The sequence below is a fragment of the Drosophila rhopaloa genome, unplaced genomic scaffold, assembly GCF_018152115.1.
Source record: "Drosophila rhopaloa isolate 14029-0021.01 unplaced genomic scaffold, ASM1815211v1 contig_203, whole genome shotgun sequence".
In the NCBI taxonomy this organism is placed as follows: Eukaryota; Metazoa; Arthropoda; class Insecta; order Diptera; family Drosophilidae; genus Drosophila; species Drosophila rhopaloa.
This window is the reverse complement of record NW_025335088.1, coordinates 1697374-1717961: the sequence shown is the minus strand read 5'-3', so window position 1 is coordinate 1717961 and position 20588 is coordinate 1697374. Positions and strand designations below refer to the sequence as shown.

The window sequence follows — 20588 nt, the reverse complement described above, 5'->3', positions numbered from 1 at the left end:
AAACCCCCAATAATTTATTTCTTGATCGAACTCTGGCAATCTTTGAAGATTTTTATACGATAACAGTTTCTTTTCATTTTATTTAAGCCGACTATCCTTAAAAATGAATATAATTACTCGTTTCATTCTTAATTTGTTCTTACTAATATATTTTTGTAAACTTTACGTACTCTCATTTTGGTCAATAACAACAAATACACTACAACACTGACACAATAATTGAAGGACATTGAGGAAGAAGAAAATCCTTCGGACCATCTTGCTAATAAAACTGATGAGCAAAGGAAAGAAGATCAAAAAGAGAAGGAGGCAGTGCCAAAAGAAAAACAAACTGCAACGGAAGTGAGCGCGGACAAGCAAGATGAAAAGCCAAAAGTAAAAGAAACACCAGTTCTGGAAGAAGTCAAAGTTCAAAAAACTGATGAGCCCAAGGATATTATATCTAAGCCGAAAGACAAGAAATTGGTGGACAAAAAATCTGATGAAAAGTCAGAAGAAAAGGAAACACCAGTTGAACAAGAAAATAATGAGCCAAAGAAAACTAGATCTGAACCGAAACCTGAACAACCAAAGAAGAAACCCGTTGACAAAAAATCAGATGAAAAGACAGAAGTCAACAAAACACCAGTTGGAATAGAAGAAGCCGAAATTCAAGAAACTTCTGAGCCCAAGGAAATTAGTTCTGAACCAAAAACTGAGCAGCCGAAGCAAAAACACGTTAGCAAAAAGGACAATATAGCTCAATCAGAAGCAAAACCCGTAGAAGATAAACCTATTTCAGATACAATTCGGACCAAAGACAATAAGCTAAGCCCCGAAGAGGTAAAATTAATGGCCCTCGCTTCTTCTTCGAGTTTCCGCCAACATCCAAGACACATTTTCCACTTCAATCACACATAGCATGTTCTAATTGATTTTATTTGCTAACTTTCTCGTGAAGCTGGAAATAATAGACTTGCGTTTAATAATTTTGATAATATTCTTACATTTCATTCACAGCAGCAGGCAACGGAACAGATAGGACTAAAAAAAGTGGAGCGAAAGGTAATAATAACATTCTTTAAATCAAAAGACAAAAATTTTACAATGAAAAAATATTATTATATATTATTATTATATTAAGCCACAGTTTCTAGTTTACGTTAGTTTAGTGGATATACATAATGCACAAAAATACAACCGCAAAACCAACTTTATTTAAAAGAATTCTGTAGAGAGCAGCATATTGAAACTAACAAGAGAGAACGCTATAGTCGGGTGCCCCGACTATCAGATACCCGTTACTTAGGTAAAGGGAGTGCGAGGGAGATGGAGATAGAAACTTTGATCACGCATAACTTTTTAACGAATGGTCCGATTTGAAAAATTTCTTCTACATTTCGATAGGTATTGATAAACACAATAAAACTGCATTTTTACTTTTCCGAAATATTTAAATTTTTAAAATCGTATATAAGCGATTGTGGGCGTTAAAGGGGGCGTGGCACCTTTTTGAAACAAACTTGCGCTGCGTAGGAACTCCTAGAATCTGAATGCAAAATGCCAATCTTCTAGCTTTTATAGTTTCCGAGATCTCAGCGTTCATACGGACGGACAGACGGACAGACAGACAGACGGACAGACGGACATGGCCATATCGACTCGGCTAGTGACCCTGATCAAGAATATATATACTTTATAGGGTCGGAAACGCTTCCTTCTAGCTGTTACATACTTTTGCACGAATACAATATACCCTTTTACTCTATGAGTAACGGGTATAAAAATATATATAGCTGAATTTAGTATATTTATGTGTTGCTGTTTTGTTTAGCGTGTATCCAAAAATATTACAAGTACATACATTTTTTCAAATTTATAACTTTTTTTGCGTAACTTCCAACTTGTAAAATATAACTATAAACAAGAGAGAACGCTATAGTCGGGTGCCCCGACTATCAGATACCCGTTACTCAGGTAAAGGGAGTGCGAGGGAGATGGAGATAGAAACTTTGATTACGCATAACTTTTTAACGAATGGTCCGATTTGAAAAATTTCTTCTACATTTCGATAGGTATTGATAAACACAATAAAACTGCATTTTTACTTTTCCGAAATATTTAAATTTTTAAAATCGTATATAAGCGATTGTGGGCGTTAAAGGGGGCGTGGCACCTTTTTGAAACAAACTTGCGCTGCGTAGGAACTCCTAGAATCTGCATGCAAAATGCCAATCTTCTAGCTTTTATAGTTTCCGAGATCTCAGCGTTCATACGGACAGACAGACAGACAGACAGACGGACAGACGGACATGCTAAATCGACTCGGCTAGTGATCCTGATCAAGAATATATATACTTTATACTTCCTTCTACCTGTTACATACTTTTGCACGAATACAATATACCCTTTTACTCTACGAGTAACGGGTATAAAAAGTAAATTTGGAATTGTTATTTCACTTCCCATTTTTGAATGTTCAAGTAAAGGTTTCACTAATTTAGCGAGGATAAATTACCAACCCATTTGATTAATTATTTGTAATTTGTATAAATATGTGACTATATGTGAGTAAAATGTTATATTTTTGCTGATGCTCAGCCAAGTATTGTGTCTATCAAGGAGGAAAAATCATCAGAGGTACGCCGCAAATCAATAATCAAAGCTCAGGAGGAAATCATAGTCGATGATTCGAAGATATCATCAAGAAAGTCGTCCCTGGCGGTAAGTTTAAATCATAATATTTGGTTTTCGTTGAACAATATTCGTTGAATGTATAAACTTAATGTTTAACCAAAAGATTGAGGAATCTAGGACAGAATCTCGACGCTCATCAGTTATTGACAAAAAACCATTGGAAGTGAGTAGACAAAAATAGTAAAACAGTGTGCATACCATTCTAAAATTGATACGAAGTTGACGCCAATTTTTAAGTCCGAGTCCTTTAAGATAGATTAAACTGCTTTATTCCCAATCAATACACCTATAAGAAAATTATTTCCACTGTAGCAGGTTGATAGTAAACAATTTGATGCTAACAAAAATCCACAAGCACTAAAAGAAGAGATTCCCAAGCTAAAACCTGCTGAGAAACGTCGAACATCAAAGGTGAGCGGTTTAAAAGAAAATCACCCAAACTGCTAATCGGCTCTAATTCGTCGTTGTTTTCTTTGCGTGTGATTAATTTAAAGCCTGCAAATCTTAATTGCTATAGGCTTTACTTTTTTTTCTGCAAAACTTTTTTTAAACAAGACACAAAGGTTACTAACTTTCGTGCAAAAAAAAATTGAACTCATTAAAAGCCTGGTTGTAATCGGTTACCAGTTCATATTATGAATAATTATAAACGAGTAACAAAACGGAAACAAAGCAACTGGACTTGAACAGTTCCATTCGGATTACAGTGTGGATATAAATTTTTAGATAGTGTTGAAAATACACATTAACGATTTGTAAAAAAGCAACTCAAGTTTAAGCTAGTTGCATACTGACTATACAGGGCTTAGAAAAATTGTACTTGTCGAAAAAATAAATATTAAAAAATGTTAGAAAGGGAATTTCATTTGAGTTCTTTGTTACTTTTAATTAATTAATTAATAATGAAGGAGAAGGGGTACATTTCCAAATTTTAAGATCATGGCTCAACCGGTCAAACTTCTGCAAATCCAATGTTCCTACGTTCGAGTCACGAAGCGGGTATAAAGGGTATCACCTGGTGCGAATCCCGATACCCTCGAGAATAATTAAAGTAACGACAATAAAAAGAAATGAACAATTTTAACCATTTCTTATAGGTGTCAAAGTACCGATCCAAAATATTGACAGGGCTTCAATGTTTTTAAACATATACTCATAAAAATCGAATAATAGTTATTCAATAGAATTTTTAATTTTATAATTTCTACAAGGGTATATCAATTATGGAAAGCCGAAGCTTGTTTCCTTTCACGTTTTTATATATTTTTAGTCTTAAAGATCATTTTTCTTTTTAGGAAAGAAAGTACCATTGAAATTAGATAATAATTTTTAAAAACAAAGTATTTTTTGGAAAAAATATATTTGCAGTTCTTATAGCTTTTGCTTACGTAAACTAGAAGTGAAATATGTTTGTAACATAGTAACATAATAAAACGAACTAGTTCAAAGCTGTAAACAATTGGCTGTCCCCACTATTTTTTCTAACCCAAACTGGTTGCTTTCACTGCAGGACATTGAGATTAAAAAAAAAATGGATGTTAAATATTAAGGGAACAAAAAATATATCTTAAAATGTCAAATAATCCGCACTTGCATGCATCTTAATATCTTATGCAAAACACATCGATACAACCGCATTTATCTCATGGCTTAGCCTTTTGTAAAGTCATTGGTATACCAATACCAATTATTAAGTCAAAATATCTGCAATAACTACATACATACATATATTTACTAACAATAGTTTGCACAGTTTTAGTTTAGTTTTACTGCTTAAAATCATATTTCGGCCGTACCAAAGCTTATAATTCTTGAACTTCCACAACAAATCTCGAAAAATTTAGGAAATAGAGCTTATTTCAATTTGTATCGCTTACTCAAACGCACACAAATCGTGAAATTCTGTAGAGACATGGTAGTCTAGTACTCAAATAGACGAAATTCTAGGCCCTACGAAAAGATTGTAGTCTTTTGAAGACCGCAAAAAACACGGAAAAATCGCTTGTAGAATTTAGTTCAGATTTGAATTTAAAATAACCAAATAAATATTAGTAGACTCAAAAAAACTGCCAAATAGAAATTGTATTGCTTTTTAATTTATTTGAACATCGGCGGACTTGTCTTGCCAAAGAACTTGAGAATATCCCACAATTCTCATTTCCGGATTATGATATATGAATATTTGATTTTTTTAATGCTTGTCAACAAAACCAGCTGATTGACTATAAGACCGTAGGCCACTCAGTTCTGATGAACTCTTTGAAATTCGGTCACATTGGAAACATTAAAGTTTTTCCCCGGGCGAACTTGTTTTTTGATCTGAGTACTACCACCACAAAAAAAAATGTTCAAAAATAATAAACCGACACTTGCGCCGCACTCGGATATAACGTTCTGCCTTGATTCTTTTGTATTTTTCAACGTTACAATAAAGGGTATTTATGAAGATATTTAAATGGAATTATCTGTAACAGCCTTGTCAATATGTTCAGCAGGTTACCAATTTGAATAGGTCGATGATTACTTACAAATAGCTGCAATAGAAACGTTGCAGGCAAATGTTCATAAAAGCCTTCTTTTAAAATGGCCTATAGCAACCACAACAAATTTGTAAGTTCATTTTTGAAATAGCCGCAAGAGAATTAAAGCTTGATCTGGTCGAAATAAGTTTTGTATATGTTTTACGTTAACACTTGTCTTTTCTTCACTGTGTCCATATATTCAATGTGTGTGTTAAAATGTGTGATTCCTTCAACGTTTTTGGTTATTGTGCATAGGTGATAGAGGAACAAAAGCCAGCTGAGGAGCTGCCAAAGCTGCGTAAAGCATCCATTGCCCAAGTGAAGGAGGATCCAAAGCCTGAGGCGGTGAAACCGAAGGCAAAGGCTAAAGCGAAAGCAAAGCCTAAATACGAGGAGCTCCCAGAAATTCCAGACTACGAACGTCCACAGCTTGAAAAGTATGAAAAGTCCGATTTTACGCCATCTGACTTTGCTCGTGAACTGGAAATACCAAACAAGATGGAAAAACCCATCTTAGACAGTGGAAAAAAAGAGGCTGAGTCACCTATTCAGAAAAATGGAATTCCCAAAGTATGTTTGTTTTCCGTCTTAAATGTTTTTGTATAATATTGATTGTCGAATGTGTCATAACATATATTGTCTTGTAACTTGTGTACGCATACAGAAGGCAGACATTGTTGAGAAGCCAGCAGAAGAACCTAAGGGCTTAAAGATCGGCAAAGGTAAACTTCCTGATGAAGATGACAGTCGCGATGGCGCCATTCTCAAACCAGTCATAATAGAGCCCGAGGTAATACATTTTGTTTGTAACCTAAAAAACATTTTAATGCACAGAAAAAAAGGTAGCACAAAGCTAGCTTCAATAATGTTAACTCATAAATTAGCTTTAGCTTTTGTATAAACATTTAACCCAATTTCTTGGTACAAGTTATTATTGTTTTTATAATATGTCTTCCCCAATACAATTAAAACCCAAGCATTATTTCACGACACTTTTCAGAAGGAGAAATCAGAGATCGGAAATAAAAAACTTCCTGAGGTAAGTAAAGTAAAAAAACCTTATACCCTAGGCATATCTTATTTCGGGTGACCGAATTGTGAAGCGGAACAATTTGTTTGCATACAACATAGAATAGATCCCTCAAACACACTAATTGTAAAAACCCCTTGAAAAATGCACCTAGCAGGCCGATAAACCATCTGTACTAGATATTATAAAGCAGCGGCGTCGATCCTCTATCAGAAATCTGATGACTAAGGAACCAATTCGAAACGAATCATTCCTTGGTGTAGTTCTAAAGCCCGTAATAAAGGATGCTAAAGAACCAACTGCGCCTCAGCAAGCTATACAATTAACGAAGGTAACAGTTTTGAAAACTTTCGTGCAGAGCAACGCACTTCTGTAAATGTCCCTTTTTTATTGACTAAACTACTTATACGTTTTCGAAATCTTTCGCACTTTCAAGTTTCGGGTATTTCTACACCCAATTTTAAACAAAAAATGTTATTCGCTGGCTCGCGATCTTTATGTCTGTCTCTTTCCCTGCCACTGTCACTATCTCTTTCTTTGTACCTTTTTCTCTATATTTGTATCTGCCCTCGCCAATTTCTTTATTTTGAACAATGTATACAATCTTCCTAACTCCTGACTCCTGACTCCCTACCAAACCCATACAACCAAAGGCTAATGCGACGGAACAGTTCTCCCCTACGAAGGCGATCAAGGCGCAAGTGTCCGACTTGAAAAAGCCTGAGGCTCTTGCAACCCTTGATGATTATGAGCGACCCGATTTAGAAAAATACAAACCTGTTGAAATTGACAAAACTAAATCAGAGAAACCAACACCAGCTATTATTACCCCGGACACTAAACACACCGAAGTCGAATTGCCAGTAGAAGAGGCTAAGGTAAGCATAGTTCCATTTACCAGCGAATTGAAAACATGTTCATATGAACATTCTTATGTATAAATGTTTTTGAGAACACAAATACAATATGAAACAAAAACTACAAGGCGGTTTAATTGGAATAAATATGTTACCACAATATTTATTCGTTATGTATATATATATATATACATATAAATTTATATTTATATAAATATATATATATATAGTGTATAAAATATGTATATATAAATAAATGTTTATATTTAATGTGTTGACAAATCTTTTGTCAGAAATATGCAACTGTTCCTCAAAAGCTGTTTGATGTCTGTTTATTCTTGTCGCTCTGTCTAGACGGTTCCAAATTTGATTAACAAATTTTAATTTTAGTTGTTATTGCATTAATATGTACAAATGATTTACAAAAATTGATTAATATTGGATTCCGAACTGATGCTGCTCTTTTCATCTGTCGTCTTTTAAATCAATTTACACATAGACATATATGCTGAAGCAGTCTATTAATTTTTTATAAAAATGTCTTTTAATTTTACAATAACGGTGGGTACTACCAGTGAATACCATCCACACGTCATTAGATTTAAATAAACACAAATTATACTATTAACACATTATTAATACTTTTTTAAGATTCGTAAATTAAGTTTGATATATTTTCCAAAGTACTTATAGATTAAGCCTGATTGTCATTTCAACAAAAAACCTTACAGAATTAAAATTTCCAAATTTAAATTATGAAAATTTTTTCCAGACCTAATATTGCATTAATTTTAATTAATTTACATAACGAAACGGAGAGAAGTGTGGTGAAATTTACATAGATAACTGCAACTGACAGCTCAGTCCATTTAAAATAAATGGTATGCCCTTTATGTTTCTAAAAGAGTGACTGTATGTTTTTTCAATAGGAGGAAAAGCAAAAGGTTCCCAGGATGCAACCGCCGGCTCCAGGTGAACCACCAAAGATCGAAGTGATACGGGAAAAGCGACCATCACTGGCACCAGAGCCGCCAAGTCGCCGCGGATCCCTAATACCGCCAGCCGATACAGGTCGTCGACCATCACTAATCATCAATGACGAGGTAAGCGGTAACGAAGGCTCGCAGGACCATTTTATTTATTAATGTTTTTAAACATTTGAGGGTAGAAATCTTGCACACAAAAAAAAATAAGCCCCAAAATTTAGAAACTTGCCATAAATTTTTCTTGAGGCAAATTAAACATTTTCTGATCATTTTGATCACAAAAAAAAAATATTGCATTTCCAAAAATCTATTTCTCAAACAAGGTGTGATGTTTTATATTTATACCCTTGTAGAGGGTATTATAATTTCAATCAAACGTTTGCAACGCAGTGAAGGAGACATTTCCGGCCCTATAAATTATATATATTCTTGATCAGCATCACCAGGAGAGTCGATCTAGCCATGTCCGTTTGTCCGTTCGTCTTTCCGTTTCTACGCAAACTTGTCCCTCAGTTTTAATACTATCTGCTTTTTCTATTACAGGATCATAAAAAAAATGTTTAAAAAGTACAACTTGTTGTTTTAAATTTTTTTTTTTTGTTCTTTGTGACTTGGAAATATTTAAATACTATGGAATTACGATTATTGCTCGTAAAAATAAAACAATTAAAAAAAAATAAAATTTGAAAATATTCTTTTGAGATATAGTAATTATTTACTATTTGCTTTTAGTTTTGTCAAAATCGGACAACGAATCATATAGCTGCCTTAGAAACAATGACCAAATGTAGCTCAACATCGACATAGCTCCATTGTTTTTCGTAATATAGCCACAGAAATCGAAATTCAGTCGTTTTGTAATAACTGCAAGGGTATATAAATTTCGGCTTGCCGAAGTTTTCTTCCTTTCTTGTTTTGGGAAGAGATTAAATATAAATTTGCTTTGAAGTATTTGGAAATTATTTTTTTATTTCATTTTTTTGAGTGTAAGATTAAACAATTATCAATTACCGTAAGCGGTAGGTAAGGAAGTGCTGGTAAAATTGATGTTCTGGGAAACGTGTATAATGTTGCATACAAGAGTTCATGGTGCTGTTTACGCAAGCAATTTAAACAAATTCAAGCTTGCCTCAGTACAGTTAATGTTGGCCTAAAGCGAATTAGAAACAAAAGCATATATATTATAAGTTAAATCTGAATATAAATTATTAGATAAGTGTGGGTCATTTAATACTACTTTTTTTGCCTACACTCTTCCACATATGTATGTATGCATGCATATACACGTGTATATTTACAACCTTTACTCCATAGTTTCATGATGCTTACATAGAATATTCCATAGGCTTTCCAATATGAAAAGAAAGACATTTATGTTGTAAAAGTACATTATTTTGACAAAAAACATTCAATTGTAGTCTTTCAAAATCACATGATTTTAGTTAGTCTCTATTTTCAGGCTTAGCGCAGGTACACTTGATAATTATTTAAAAGTAGTTTTAATTGTCTTATTAATAAACTACAAAACATTTATGTGATTACATTACTGCTTTGTCGATTAACAGTGGAAATTTTTGATTAAGTGTATGCGTTTATGAAAAATAGTTAATCACTACAATGTAGCTAATTTATATTTGTATTTACTGTGTTCCCTTTTATGTACCTACCATATATGCAAAATGTCCTTCAAACTAAACAACAATCAACCCGCCAACCAACAATCTATCAATACAACTTCATTTAATAACAATCCAACAAAACCGTTCTCAAAATCTCAACAATAAAACATTAAATACTCCAACGCATACCCTTTGCATTCAACAACAACACTTGTACACCCACTCCGCAAATCCTTCATCAATGAACAACCCAAAACAGAAGAAACTCCGTCCCGGCGAAGTAATGGACACGCGGGTAAGAAATCTAAATATTTTGCCAGTCATTATAAAAGATGCTTCGCAGGCTTTTAGCAAAAAGGTCAAATAATGTTAAATAAGGTATATATCCCGTGCTGGTATGTCTACAAATATCCAGCGAAAAAGGAAAATTCTAACTGCCCAATAAGAGGTTCCCATTCGGGTATAGAAGGAAACCCGAGTCTGTTATGTCATAATTTTATTTTAGGCTCATAATGCTTGCCCTCGATTTTTGCCTAGTGTACGGAAAAAAAACAAACAAAATTTATCGAAAATACAACGTACGTGGTTTAAAAATAGCGGGCATAAGCCCAGATATATACAGCATAATTTTATTTTTATAATACAGTAAAGTTTTGACAAATGAAACCCAAAAATAAGTCAAAGCAAACAATATTTTGACATACAAAATACTTTACATTACGTAGATCACTGCATTGCGGTATATCACTGTGCCTGCCAATGCGTACATATTCATATTCTTTTCGACCGTGCCCTACATTCCTTTTACATACATGTATGTTGCAATGCATCTAAGACATGTGCATATTTTTGAAGATTATATACTAGCTGATTTCATTGAGTGATGCAGAGAATATATAGTTTTGATTCATATCGGTCATTTCTGCGCCTAAGGTTTATTGTTCAAATAAATTATTGCCAGTGATCAGACAACATCTAGTTCAATATCTAACAGTAACCGATTTGGGATTACTACGCTTTTGGTTCGGTTAAATGTAACGCTAAGTATTAAAAGAAACTCCATTATAGTAAATATTATTATAAGAACCATGAAAATAATAAATATAGGCAAATAAAAAAAAAATAATCAAGCAGGAGCACACCATCTGCTCTAAAGCATCTCCTAAACTATCTCCTAAAAAGCCTATAAAAACCAAACCAAACACAATATCTACACACATTGATACTTACAAGACGTATTATTTCAATGATGTATGCTAGAGTGTCTAATGTCATGTTCAGCATTATAATACGATTCAATAATATTACAGTTGTTGAGGCCAGGCGAGGTCGGTGAAGGACAGGTGAGAGTTAGCTGCACATCGTTGTTGCCTAATTAGTTTTGTTATTAGAACTTATTTTTAACATTTGGTGATTCGCATTCCATCTCAAGACAACAACGCACATACTTCAAAAATAAATACAACAAAATGGTCCTTTGACTCAAAACTCATTCAAAGATACACGACTCATATGTTATACTGGAACCTCGCACACTTACCTGTATAAGTTCAACGGGTTCTAATTGTTTTAACTACCACTACTTGAAGCAGAATTTAAAAACCTAGTACAGTATTTGTTAAACGTCATAACTCGTATCTAATTGCATCCACTCTTCTTTATAAGTCGTTAATAAACCCAATTTAGTACATTGGTTTGTTAGTTTATTTTGTCCAAATAATAAATATTTGTTTTATATTTATAAAATTGGCCCAATTTTAGTTTTATATTGCAGAATTAGGTCAGCATGTCACATATTAGAACGGACCTTATACACTATAAATAAAAACGGATTCACGATCTGAATTCTCAGATCGGTTTTCGTTTTAGTTTGCATGTGCCAAAAATTGTGCCAACAAATCTCATAATTGCGAAAACTTTATTAAGAAATCAGATCATTCAAAATATGTACAATTTTTAAAGATTAGAACTCACATTATGTTGAATACTACGCTTTTATTTTTAAAACAAAACAAAATTAAATCAAAAGTGAAGTTGTATGACCTACTTACCCCTTTTCCGACTTTTTTTATTTTTCTAAAATACGTTAGCAAAAGCAACAACGACCCGGAGAAATGGGGGACACGAAACAGGTCTTAAAATTGTGGTCGAGTTTATCGACCATTTCTGCTTAATACTTGAGTTCGCTTGCCTTTTATTAATTATGGAAATGAAGTTATATTATATTAAAATAGTAGGACGTACATATGTATGTAACATTCGGTGTAAAAACTATGTAAATACCCATATTTTTGTTATCCAATCATTATATACAAATTTTGTAACATAAGTTAAATCGGAAATTTGAAAAAAACAATATTTTTATTTTATTACGCCCTTCTAAATAGAGATTCTTAACTTTTACTCGAACACATTTCATATATAAATCGAAGGTTATATTTTCAGAGCACGATTTAAAGTATTAAATGGTCAATATAACTTTTGTAATCGGGTAACATACTTGGCCAACAAAACCAACTTTCGTTCCTGTATGGATTTAATTGTCGATTTAATTTTGTAAGCTACGTTACTATGCACCAGGTATTTAAGTAGCATAATGATTTTAAATCTTATGTTTTGGTAGGAGAATTGTTTATGGGCTAAACAAAGACATTTTTTTTTTTATTATTATTCCCCAATGAAATAATATAATATATAGATAGAAACCTTATAACACCATAAAAAATGTCATTACTTTAAACTTAGCGGTATTTAAATTCAAAAGATTTTCCCAACACAATGTTTGAAAAGCATTTACCGATTACCGATTGTAAGTCTGAACTGCTGGAAATTTCGGAATATTGCAGGAGGGAGATCGTTAATAAATAAAGTAAAAAGAAGTCGTCCAAGGTTGCTTCCTTGTGGGACGCCGGAAGTAAATCGGATCAAATTAGAGATAGTGGTTTTAAAGAGCACTACCACAGAGATAACTAAAGATCCATGTTAGAAGATCACACGGAAATCCTAATAAGACATGGAGATATAATTGATCTTCAAAGATGTTGCAAGTTTTCGAAAAGTTTTGGGATGGTGGATAATTTTTGTAATTACTTGTACATATTCGATTTATTTCCTTTCTTTTGAAGAGGAATAACAAATGACTCCTTCCAAATAAGTGGGAAGTGAGAAGTTTCCAAAGATAAGGTAAAAAGTTTCAGCACAATATCTAAGCAGGCAACTTGGAACTAGAATTTCAAATGATAGCGTTGCTGGGTAACAGGCTGATTTACGCTTAGTGTTAACAAAATTATAAAACTGTTTTTGATCTTGTGAAAACTGGACCCTACAATTAGTCAGAAAATTTCGAAACTAATAATATCCGGCCTTTACCAGGTTTCTGAACATACAATAATATTATATATAAAAGAAAAACTGTCCGAATACAATTTAGTCAGCTTACTAAGTAACCCTCTTGTATTTTGATAGGAAAGAAGAAAGAAAGATGCAAAATGAGCACAAGGAAAACCAATCTTAAATGATGATACTTTCCTACCATAGGAAAATTTAAATTGTTCAGCCATCGAATCATCAACTTGGATTTACGGACATAAGCCGAAATATCCATTGATGAGAGCCCTTTTGGAACTAGCACTTGAGTTGACATTATCCTGTATCTATCATGTATATTCGAGTAGTACCCGCTGTTATAAATTGTTGGTATGACCTGCAAGGGTATTTAGATTCGCCTTCCGAAGTTAGCTTTACGTTGGGAATACATTTCATTGGATAATTATTAGCTTCGCGGCTAAAAATCCTATCCAAATCTATATTTGTTAAAAAAGGTCGACACTATCCTTTTAAATAAACCAATGCACTCATGACCATTAGAGATGACTTTAGGAATCGGACCGAAATCCTTGAAAAATATTTTCTAATTAAATGAGAAATGTTTCGTTAACAGATTTACAAAATTGGCTTGGATACAATGAATTTATATAAGATTTATTATTTTCGGTGCAATCTTCGTACCTTTCTTTAGTGTAAAACAATGAAGTGTTCGTTCAAACTTTATTAACGTATTAGTTTTATGATAATGATAAAGGGAGATAAGCCAAATTGACATTTATCAAAGGGTTAAATTAATGAATTATTTGAATGTTTATATTTAATTAATAATACTGGTATACTGGTCCCATCGAAAATAAAACAAAAACCTACTTTTTTCGATCCAAGGTTTTAAAACGCTTTTCTGTAAGCATTTTTATACCCTTGCAGAGGGTATTATAATTTTGGTCAAAAGTGTGCAACGCAGTGAAGGAGACATCTCCGACCCTATAAAGTATATATATTCTTGATTAGGATCACCTCCTGAGTTGATATAGCCATGTCCGTCTGTCCGTCTGTCTGTTTCTACGCAAACTTGTCTCTCAGTTTTAAAGCTATCGAGTTGAAACTTTGCACACGCCCTTCTTTCCTTTGCACGCAGTATATATGTCGGAACGGCCGGGATCGGCCGACTATATCCTATAGCTGCCATATAACTGATTGATCGGAAAGGCCATAACTTTGGTGTTTGTGAAGTTAGGAAGTTGGGATTTTCTATCGGTTTTATTTTTAGCCAATCAATCCGACCTATCAAATTTCATAAGGATCGGCCGACTATATCCTACAGCTGCCATATAACTGAACGATTGGAAATGCCATAACTTTGGTGTTTTTAAAGTTAGGAAGTTGGGATTTTTTATGAGTATTAAGAATGCATCATATGAATAATTTTGGAGAATATAATTTACAGAGTATTCTGCAAGGGTATATCAACTTCGGCTCCGCCCGAAGTTAGCTTTCCTTTCTTGTTTTTATTTAAATGCACTAATTAAACTACTTGCTTGATTTCTGTGTTTATGTAGTCTGCTGATTGACATGATACAGCAGTACCTGCTTATACAAATCTGTATTATCATACATTTATTTAAAAATTTACATAAAATAGACATTGATCTTAAGGATAAGACCCATAATAGGATCCCGTATAACTTAGAATCTGCAACGTGCACTGCATTGAATTCGTAATCAATTGCAATGCTTTTACTTAATAATTTTAGAATTCTAATAGTTCTGGAACCATGCGTGGATAAGTGAATCCATATCCGGTTAGGATTGTGATGTATAAGTAGATCACTTTTATTAACAATATTCAATCATTTGTCTAACCTGTACCATAAGTAGAATGTGTTTGTAGTTTTTATTTTACGTTACTTTGACAGTTTGGTATACCTATCCCCACACTGTCAGCGGAATGCATTTAAATTTTTCGTTTAAAAATTATTATATCTTTATTATATCTTACGAATATTAACAACATATCTATATGTATTATTCAGGCCTTTTCCGATCCTTACAATTCGCCAGATTTGACTAATCCAAAGACTTCAAATATTTAAAATTTTGAAATTTCACTTTCATTTAGTAAATCGGAACATGCCTGATTATTTTTATCTTGAATGTTATTCAGGCATTGACTACCTCATAATTTCCTGTAATCATTGTTCCTTATATTTGTTTATCTGTTTGTATTTTTTCCCGTCTTTATCATCATCTGTGTCAATGTTAATGTGTTTGGAAAATAGCGGAGAAGACCATCGATTGATGTTCGGCGCCCAAGCGTGCAAGATTTAGAAGATCTAATAAACAAGCCATCCACGCCATTGCGCGATGTCGGTGATGGAGGTCCTCCTTCAATCGTCGATGTCCAAGAGTCTTACTCCGTCGTGGAAGGTATGTATTCATTATTTAAGTAGGCTGTTAAAGTCGATGTAAAATTCAGGGTTCAGAAACCCTAATGAGCATAGCACTATCACTATGGACGGCAGTACTTGATCCTGGATACAGGAATAGGTTATAATAAATTGTTCGTAAGTTAAAGAAATAAAAATGTTCACCAAATATTTTTAAAGCAATATTTAATTAAAAAAAAATTTTAAATTATGAATTCAACCAACATAAATGAAGTCAACATAATATGCAAAATAAGAGCCAGATTTACGCAAAGCCCTTAGTCTTTAAAATTTAAAGTTAAAGTCTTCCTTAACATAATTTATTCAAGTAAAATAGGTACCAATTTATAGATGAAAGTGTTAACGCCCACCAATCAAAAAATACAAACTAAAAAATTAAAATATTTGTATTTGTATTTACACATACCTATCCAAAAATAAATTTAAAGTTTCTTAAAAATAACTTTCTTATTCGGCATGCTGCTATTATAAATGCCAGTGAAGACAAAAATCTTTAATTATTTTCTGAAGCTGGCCAAATGACAAAATTTTAAACAGTGTATTTATTTAGTCAAATTGAATTAACAGATATATTTTTGAGTGTGCGATCGTCACGAAATTTTTTGAGTTTTTATTGATCAACTGTACAGAATCGGGCATTCAATTTTAAAAATTTTAAAATCCATAAAAATGTAATATTTTTGTCCGATAGCTGCCATGAATTTTGCGTATATCTCTCTGTTCTTGCTTAATATGATGTTTTTTTTTGCCAAAATTAAATGTTGTTCTCGTTTTAATGATGTTTTTCAAGTACCCATACGATTTTTATGTTGAGTGTTGCTATGCGAACCCTGATATCTACACACTCCGTCCAAAAGACTGACTAATCAAATGTATTTGTTAACATGAGCATGCTTTGTACTTGTTTTTCTAGACTCTACCGCTTACCTTACGGTTGGAGTCGAAGGCAGTCCAGCACCAACATTCAAATTCTACAAGGGAGTCAGTGAAATCCTTGAGGGTGGTCGGTTTAAGTTTCTCACAGATGGGCAGACAAACACAATTACTTTGTGTATGCGTAAGTGCAAGCCCAACGATGAGAGCAAATACAAGATTGTTGTTTCAAACATTCATGGTGAGGATTCCGCCGAGATGCAGCTCTATGTATCTGATTCAAGTGGCATGGATTTTCGTGCCATGCTCAAAAAACGTCGTTATCAAAAATGGGACAAAGACGAACAGGACCCCAATTGGGGTGACCTAAAAGAAACGGAAAAACCGTTGCCGGCCCTTAAAAAAGTTGAAAGGGTAAGAACCAAGTTAAACGCTTTAAACAGACTCGCTGATGAAGGTGTGGAATTCTCTATCATTTATTGGCACTCTGATTCAGTTTAGTAGAGCCTTGCCACATTCCTATTTCATGCATTTATTATTTAAGCCTACTAAACTGAATCTTTGTGGCAAGTGAACGTTGGCCGCAGCTTAAGTTTCATTTAGTTATTTCCAATAAATCAAGAAATTGAAATAGCGTCAGTATGGAATCACAAATATAGACAAATATTACAATTCAACAAACGAGGTATAGTCAGGTGAAATATATACAAATATTTTTATTAATAATATATTATAAAGACGTCTGTAATTAAATTACCGTATTTAAATTTTCAACAATTATAAACTGAATATATTATCATTCGCTTATTGCAAATAAAATTTAGGGTCCAGGATCGCGTAGACCATCTTTAGCTGAGCTGATTCCCGATTGGCCGACATTACATCCGTTTCGGCGAGAGGAGGTGCGCTTTGGATATATATATAAATATATATATAATATTTATTTTCAAATTAATACTTTGTATTACTTATATTATTTTTCAGTGGTGAAGCGATTATTGATTTTTGTTAATTTTTTATAGAATAATACGGTTCGGATATCAACTTATTTTATTGCGTATTTTTGCTCTTGATATCGATTTTAACCGCAAAAAAAATGTTCAGAAAAGTGACTTGACAAAACTTGGCACTTCCTCTGAAGTATAAGGGCTAATTTGAATTTTGTTATTTGTTACTTAAGCTTTGTGTCATTCCATGAAGAGTTTTCCACTTAAAAACACATCGCATCTGTACTGCTTAATGTTTGGCAGAAATGTTCGAAATGCTTGGACAATTAAGAGCCCTGCATAAATCACGTAGTATGTAAACATTTTCATTATCTAAAATGCCACCAAAAAAATGACGAATGCCGAACATAGATTTTTAAATTAATTCATTTAATTTCTAGAAATGTTGCATTCGTTATTTTCGCGGTTGGGGATTCAATATATTATATATTATATTGAGGAGAAGCTTTAAAATATATATATGCTTCTACTTAATTACAAATTCGATATACGATAAGTAATAAAATATTATCAAATATTCTGCAGATTCCTAAAAAGAAATACTTAGCAAACCTACAATTTTTTGAAACTTTTTTCGGGTTTAAATAGCATTGTAGAATAAATCATAACAGTTTTCTACGTTGCGTAAAAGAGTTGCCCATACAAATCGAATTTAAAAGGGAATTTTAAATAGATCCAATTATTTGTATGCCGTCGTTGATTGAAAGCTTTGTCCTTTTGAAGCTTAGATTCAACACGTTTTAAAATACATGTTAGTTAGTTATGCTAGGAAGTAAGGTCCTTAAAACCTTTCACCTAAAAGGAGCAGTTAGCATTTATTTATTTAAAATACACCAACACCATCCTAGTATATTATTTCAACCACAAGTTGGTCAAACGCCGTGAAACCACGTTTAACCTGACAATGTTTAGCTATTGATTATAAATATTTTGAAAGCAATCATAATCAGGTGACTATTTTTTATAAAAAGCGAAAAGCCTAAGTATAAAATAAACTCATTATTTTTTCTTGTTTCTTGCCTAGTTTTACATATTTCATTTAAACTTAAATAGGCTTTCTCTCAAACATTTTTGTTTATTACAAATACACACTACATTGCAGTTTAAAGTTAGAGAATTTAAATGAAATTTTAATATCCCTATATTAAAAAAAACCATTGCCGTAATGACCTTAGATAGAAAAGTATTTTGACCCATGTACAGTTTCCACTTTTGTATAAACAAACAATACAAATTTACCGGTCCCAAGTTAATTTTTCAATAATTTAAACTGCAATAATAATTTGCGATATAAATATATTATATAGGTTTATGTGTTGGTTTCTTTTTTTTAACGTTGTGTTAAAAAATAAATTAAAATATAACCAACGTGAGACCTAGAGTTTAATCAATAACTTTAATACACATATTGGTTTATTGCATAGGCATAATATTAATACACCAAGCGAATATGGCGTTCAAAATTATAAATACAGATATCTACTATAAAAAAAATTATAAAAATGTGGAATAAACTCGTTGGTGTTTTTTTTTTTTTGAAAATATCGAAAAAAATTTAGATCAGACTTTGTTTTTTGGGCTCGCATTAATAAATAAATAAGAAAATAACAATAAATAACCCATCCTATTAAAATATGTCTCTTATATATATGATTTTGTAATACAAATTAAATTACATGCGTATATATGTGAGAAGTATTTTGATTAGGTTAATATAATAAGAAAAAAATAAAGACCACTTATTAATCGTATATCAAATTTACAAAACTTTACCCATTTTTGACAACGTATCAACTAAAAATATGTGAGCACAGAAGGTTGAGTCCTTCCTCAGCCCACTTATCGACCAATTCGCGAAAGAGGGAAAGGACAAAAAGGTTGTATTTGAAGCCAGATTCAGCAAACCCAATTGCAAGCCCAAGTGGCTATTCCGAAAGGACGTAAGTACAACCATCCCAGCTCGATATCCAACCGTATAGAGAGCTTTTCCACCACTTTTATCCAATGTCTAATACTTACTTAATTATAGGAGGTGTTTACGGGCAGTAAATTTAAGTTCAAACAAGAAAATGATACCTATCAGCTGATTATAACCGGACCAAAAGTCGAAGACACCGGCAAATACACCATTGAAATCGGCGGCGTGTCAAGCACAGCCTTTTTAAATGTCGAAGAAGCCGATCCTACCTACACATTTACAAAGCCCCTCAAAAAGAAACTGGAAGGATTTACCCAGCACGAGACTACTCTGGAATGTTCTGTTAGCAGCAGTATGGCTAATGTACATTGGTTCAAAGACAATACAAAATTAGAGTCTGACGATCCTCGCTACCTTATCTCCAAAGACATAAACGGCAACCTAAAGCTTATCATTAAGGACTCTGTACTTGAGGATTCCGGACTTTACAGATGCCAATTGGATAAGCAACCTGATAAGACTGAGTGCAACCTTAAGGTTACGGAGTACCCCTACAAATTTGTTAAGGTTCTAAAGTCTCAGCAATGCATTGAAAAAGACACAGTGACGCTTGCCTGTGAAATCGATGATGCTATGGGGGAAGTACAATGGTTCCGCAACGGTGAAGAAATAAAGCCCGATAAGCGCATTCAAATTGTAAAAGACGGTCGCAAGCGAAAGTTGGTCATCAAGGATTGTAAGGTAACTGATGCCGGCCAATTCAAATGTACAACAAACGCTGATACAACAGAGGCAGAAATAATTATTAACTGTAAGTCTTCACATAACAACATTATTATTTATAAAACCAAACGCGTCTGACAATCTCTTTCTAAGTAATTTAGTTTATCCGCTTCAATGCCACTCGTTGAAAATACTTGCATAACATATTTTGCAAATAATATCTAATGTAAATAAGACATAAAATACACGACATTGAGTTGAATCACACTTTATGTGTTTCCATTTCTTGTACGTGAAAGCTTGCACCTTTTGTAAAGTACTATTTTGTAGTTCCGTGCTATTGATTAATTACAAACGCAGGTACATCTTTTTTCGAACCGAATAAGTCGAAAAAGCTATTACTGCTTAAAGTCTTATTTGCAAATAAGAAGGTAGACGTTTCTCACCATAAAACTGGTATATCGATTATTTTTATTGCCAAATAAATATATGTAATAACAATTTTTTTATAAATTTATTCTTTTACCCATTTTTATAAATGCTATCCTTAGTAATACATAAAATGTATTAACCCCCGTTTATCCTTAATTTTTTAAAATTAAA

The 20588-nt window shown here is 32.9% G+C and overlaps 1 protein-coding gene across 26 annotated transcripts in view; it reads left to right on the top strand.

The window, feature by feature from the left end:
- LOC108041199 (twitchin) overlaps window positions 1-20588 on the top strand; it is a 63865-nt gene that overhangs the window by 12626 nt on the left and 30651 nt on the right. For 6 of the 26 annotated variants that reach the window (XM_044460707.1, XM_044460712.1, XM_044460695.1 and 3 more), the window contains 17 exons: window positions 226-822; window positions 1000-1044; window positions 2581-2703; window positions 2780-2839; window positions 2989-3087; window positions 5454-5768; window positions 5863-5988; window positions 6199-6237; window positions 6386-6559; window positions 6882-7106; window positions 8015-8188; window positions 9950-9985; window positions 11001-11033; window positions 15297-15444; window positions 16378-16751; window positions 19159-19284; window positions 19374-20073. In XM_044460707.1, the coding sequence (XP_044316642.1) occupies window positions 226-822; window positions 1000-1044; window positions 2581-2703; window positions 2780-2839; window positions 2989-3087; window positions 5454-5768; window positions 5863-5988; window positions 6199-6237; window positions 6386-6559; window positions 6882-7106; window positions 8015-8188; window positions 9950-9985; window positions 11001-11033; window positions 15297-15444; window positions 16378-16751; window positions 19159-19284; window positions 19374-20073 (3394 nt within the window). Of the gene's footprint in view, window positions 1-225; window positions 823-999; window positions 1045-2580; window positions 2704-2779; window positions 2840-2988; window positions 3088-5453; window positions 5769-5862; window positions 5989-6198; window positions 6238-6385; window positions 6560-6881; window positions 7107-7483; window positions 7647-8014; window positions 8189-9949; window positions 9986-11000; window positions 11034-15296; window positions 15445-16377; window positions 16752-19158; window positions 19285-19373; window positions 20074-20588 lie in introns of those variants that run through there. The other 20 variants (XM_044460706.1, XM_044460701.1, XM_044460700.1 and 17 more) reach the window with 16 other exon arrangements.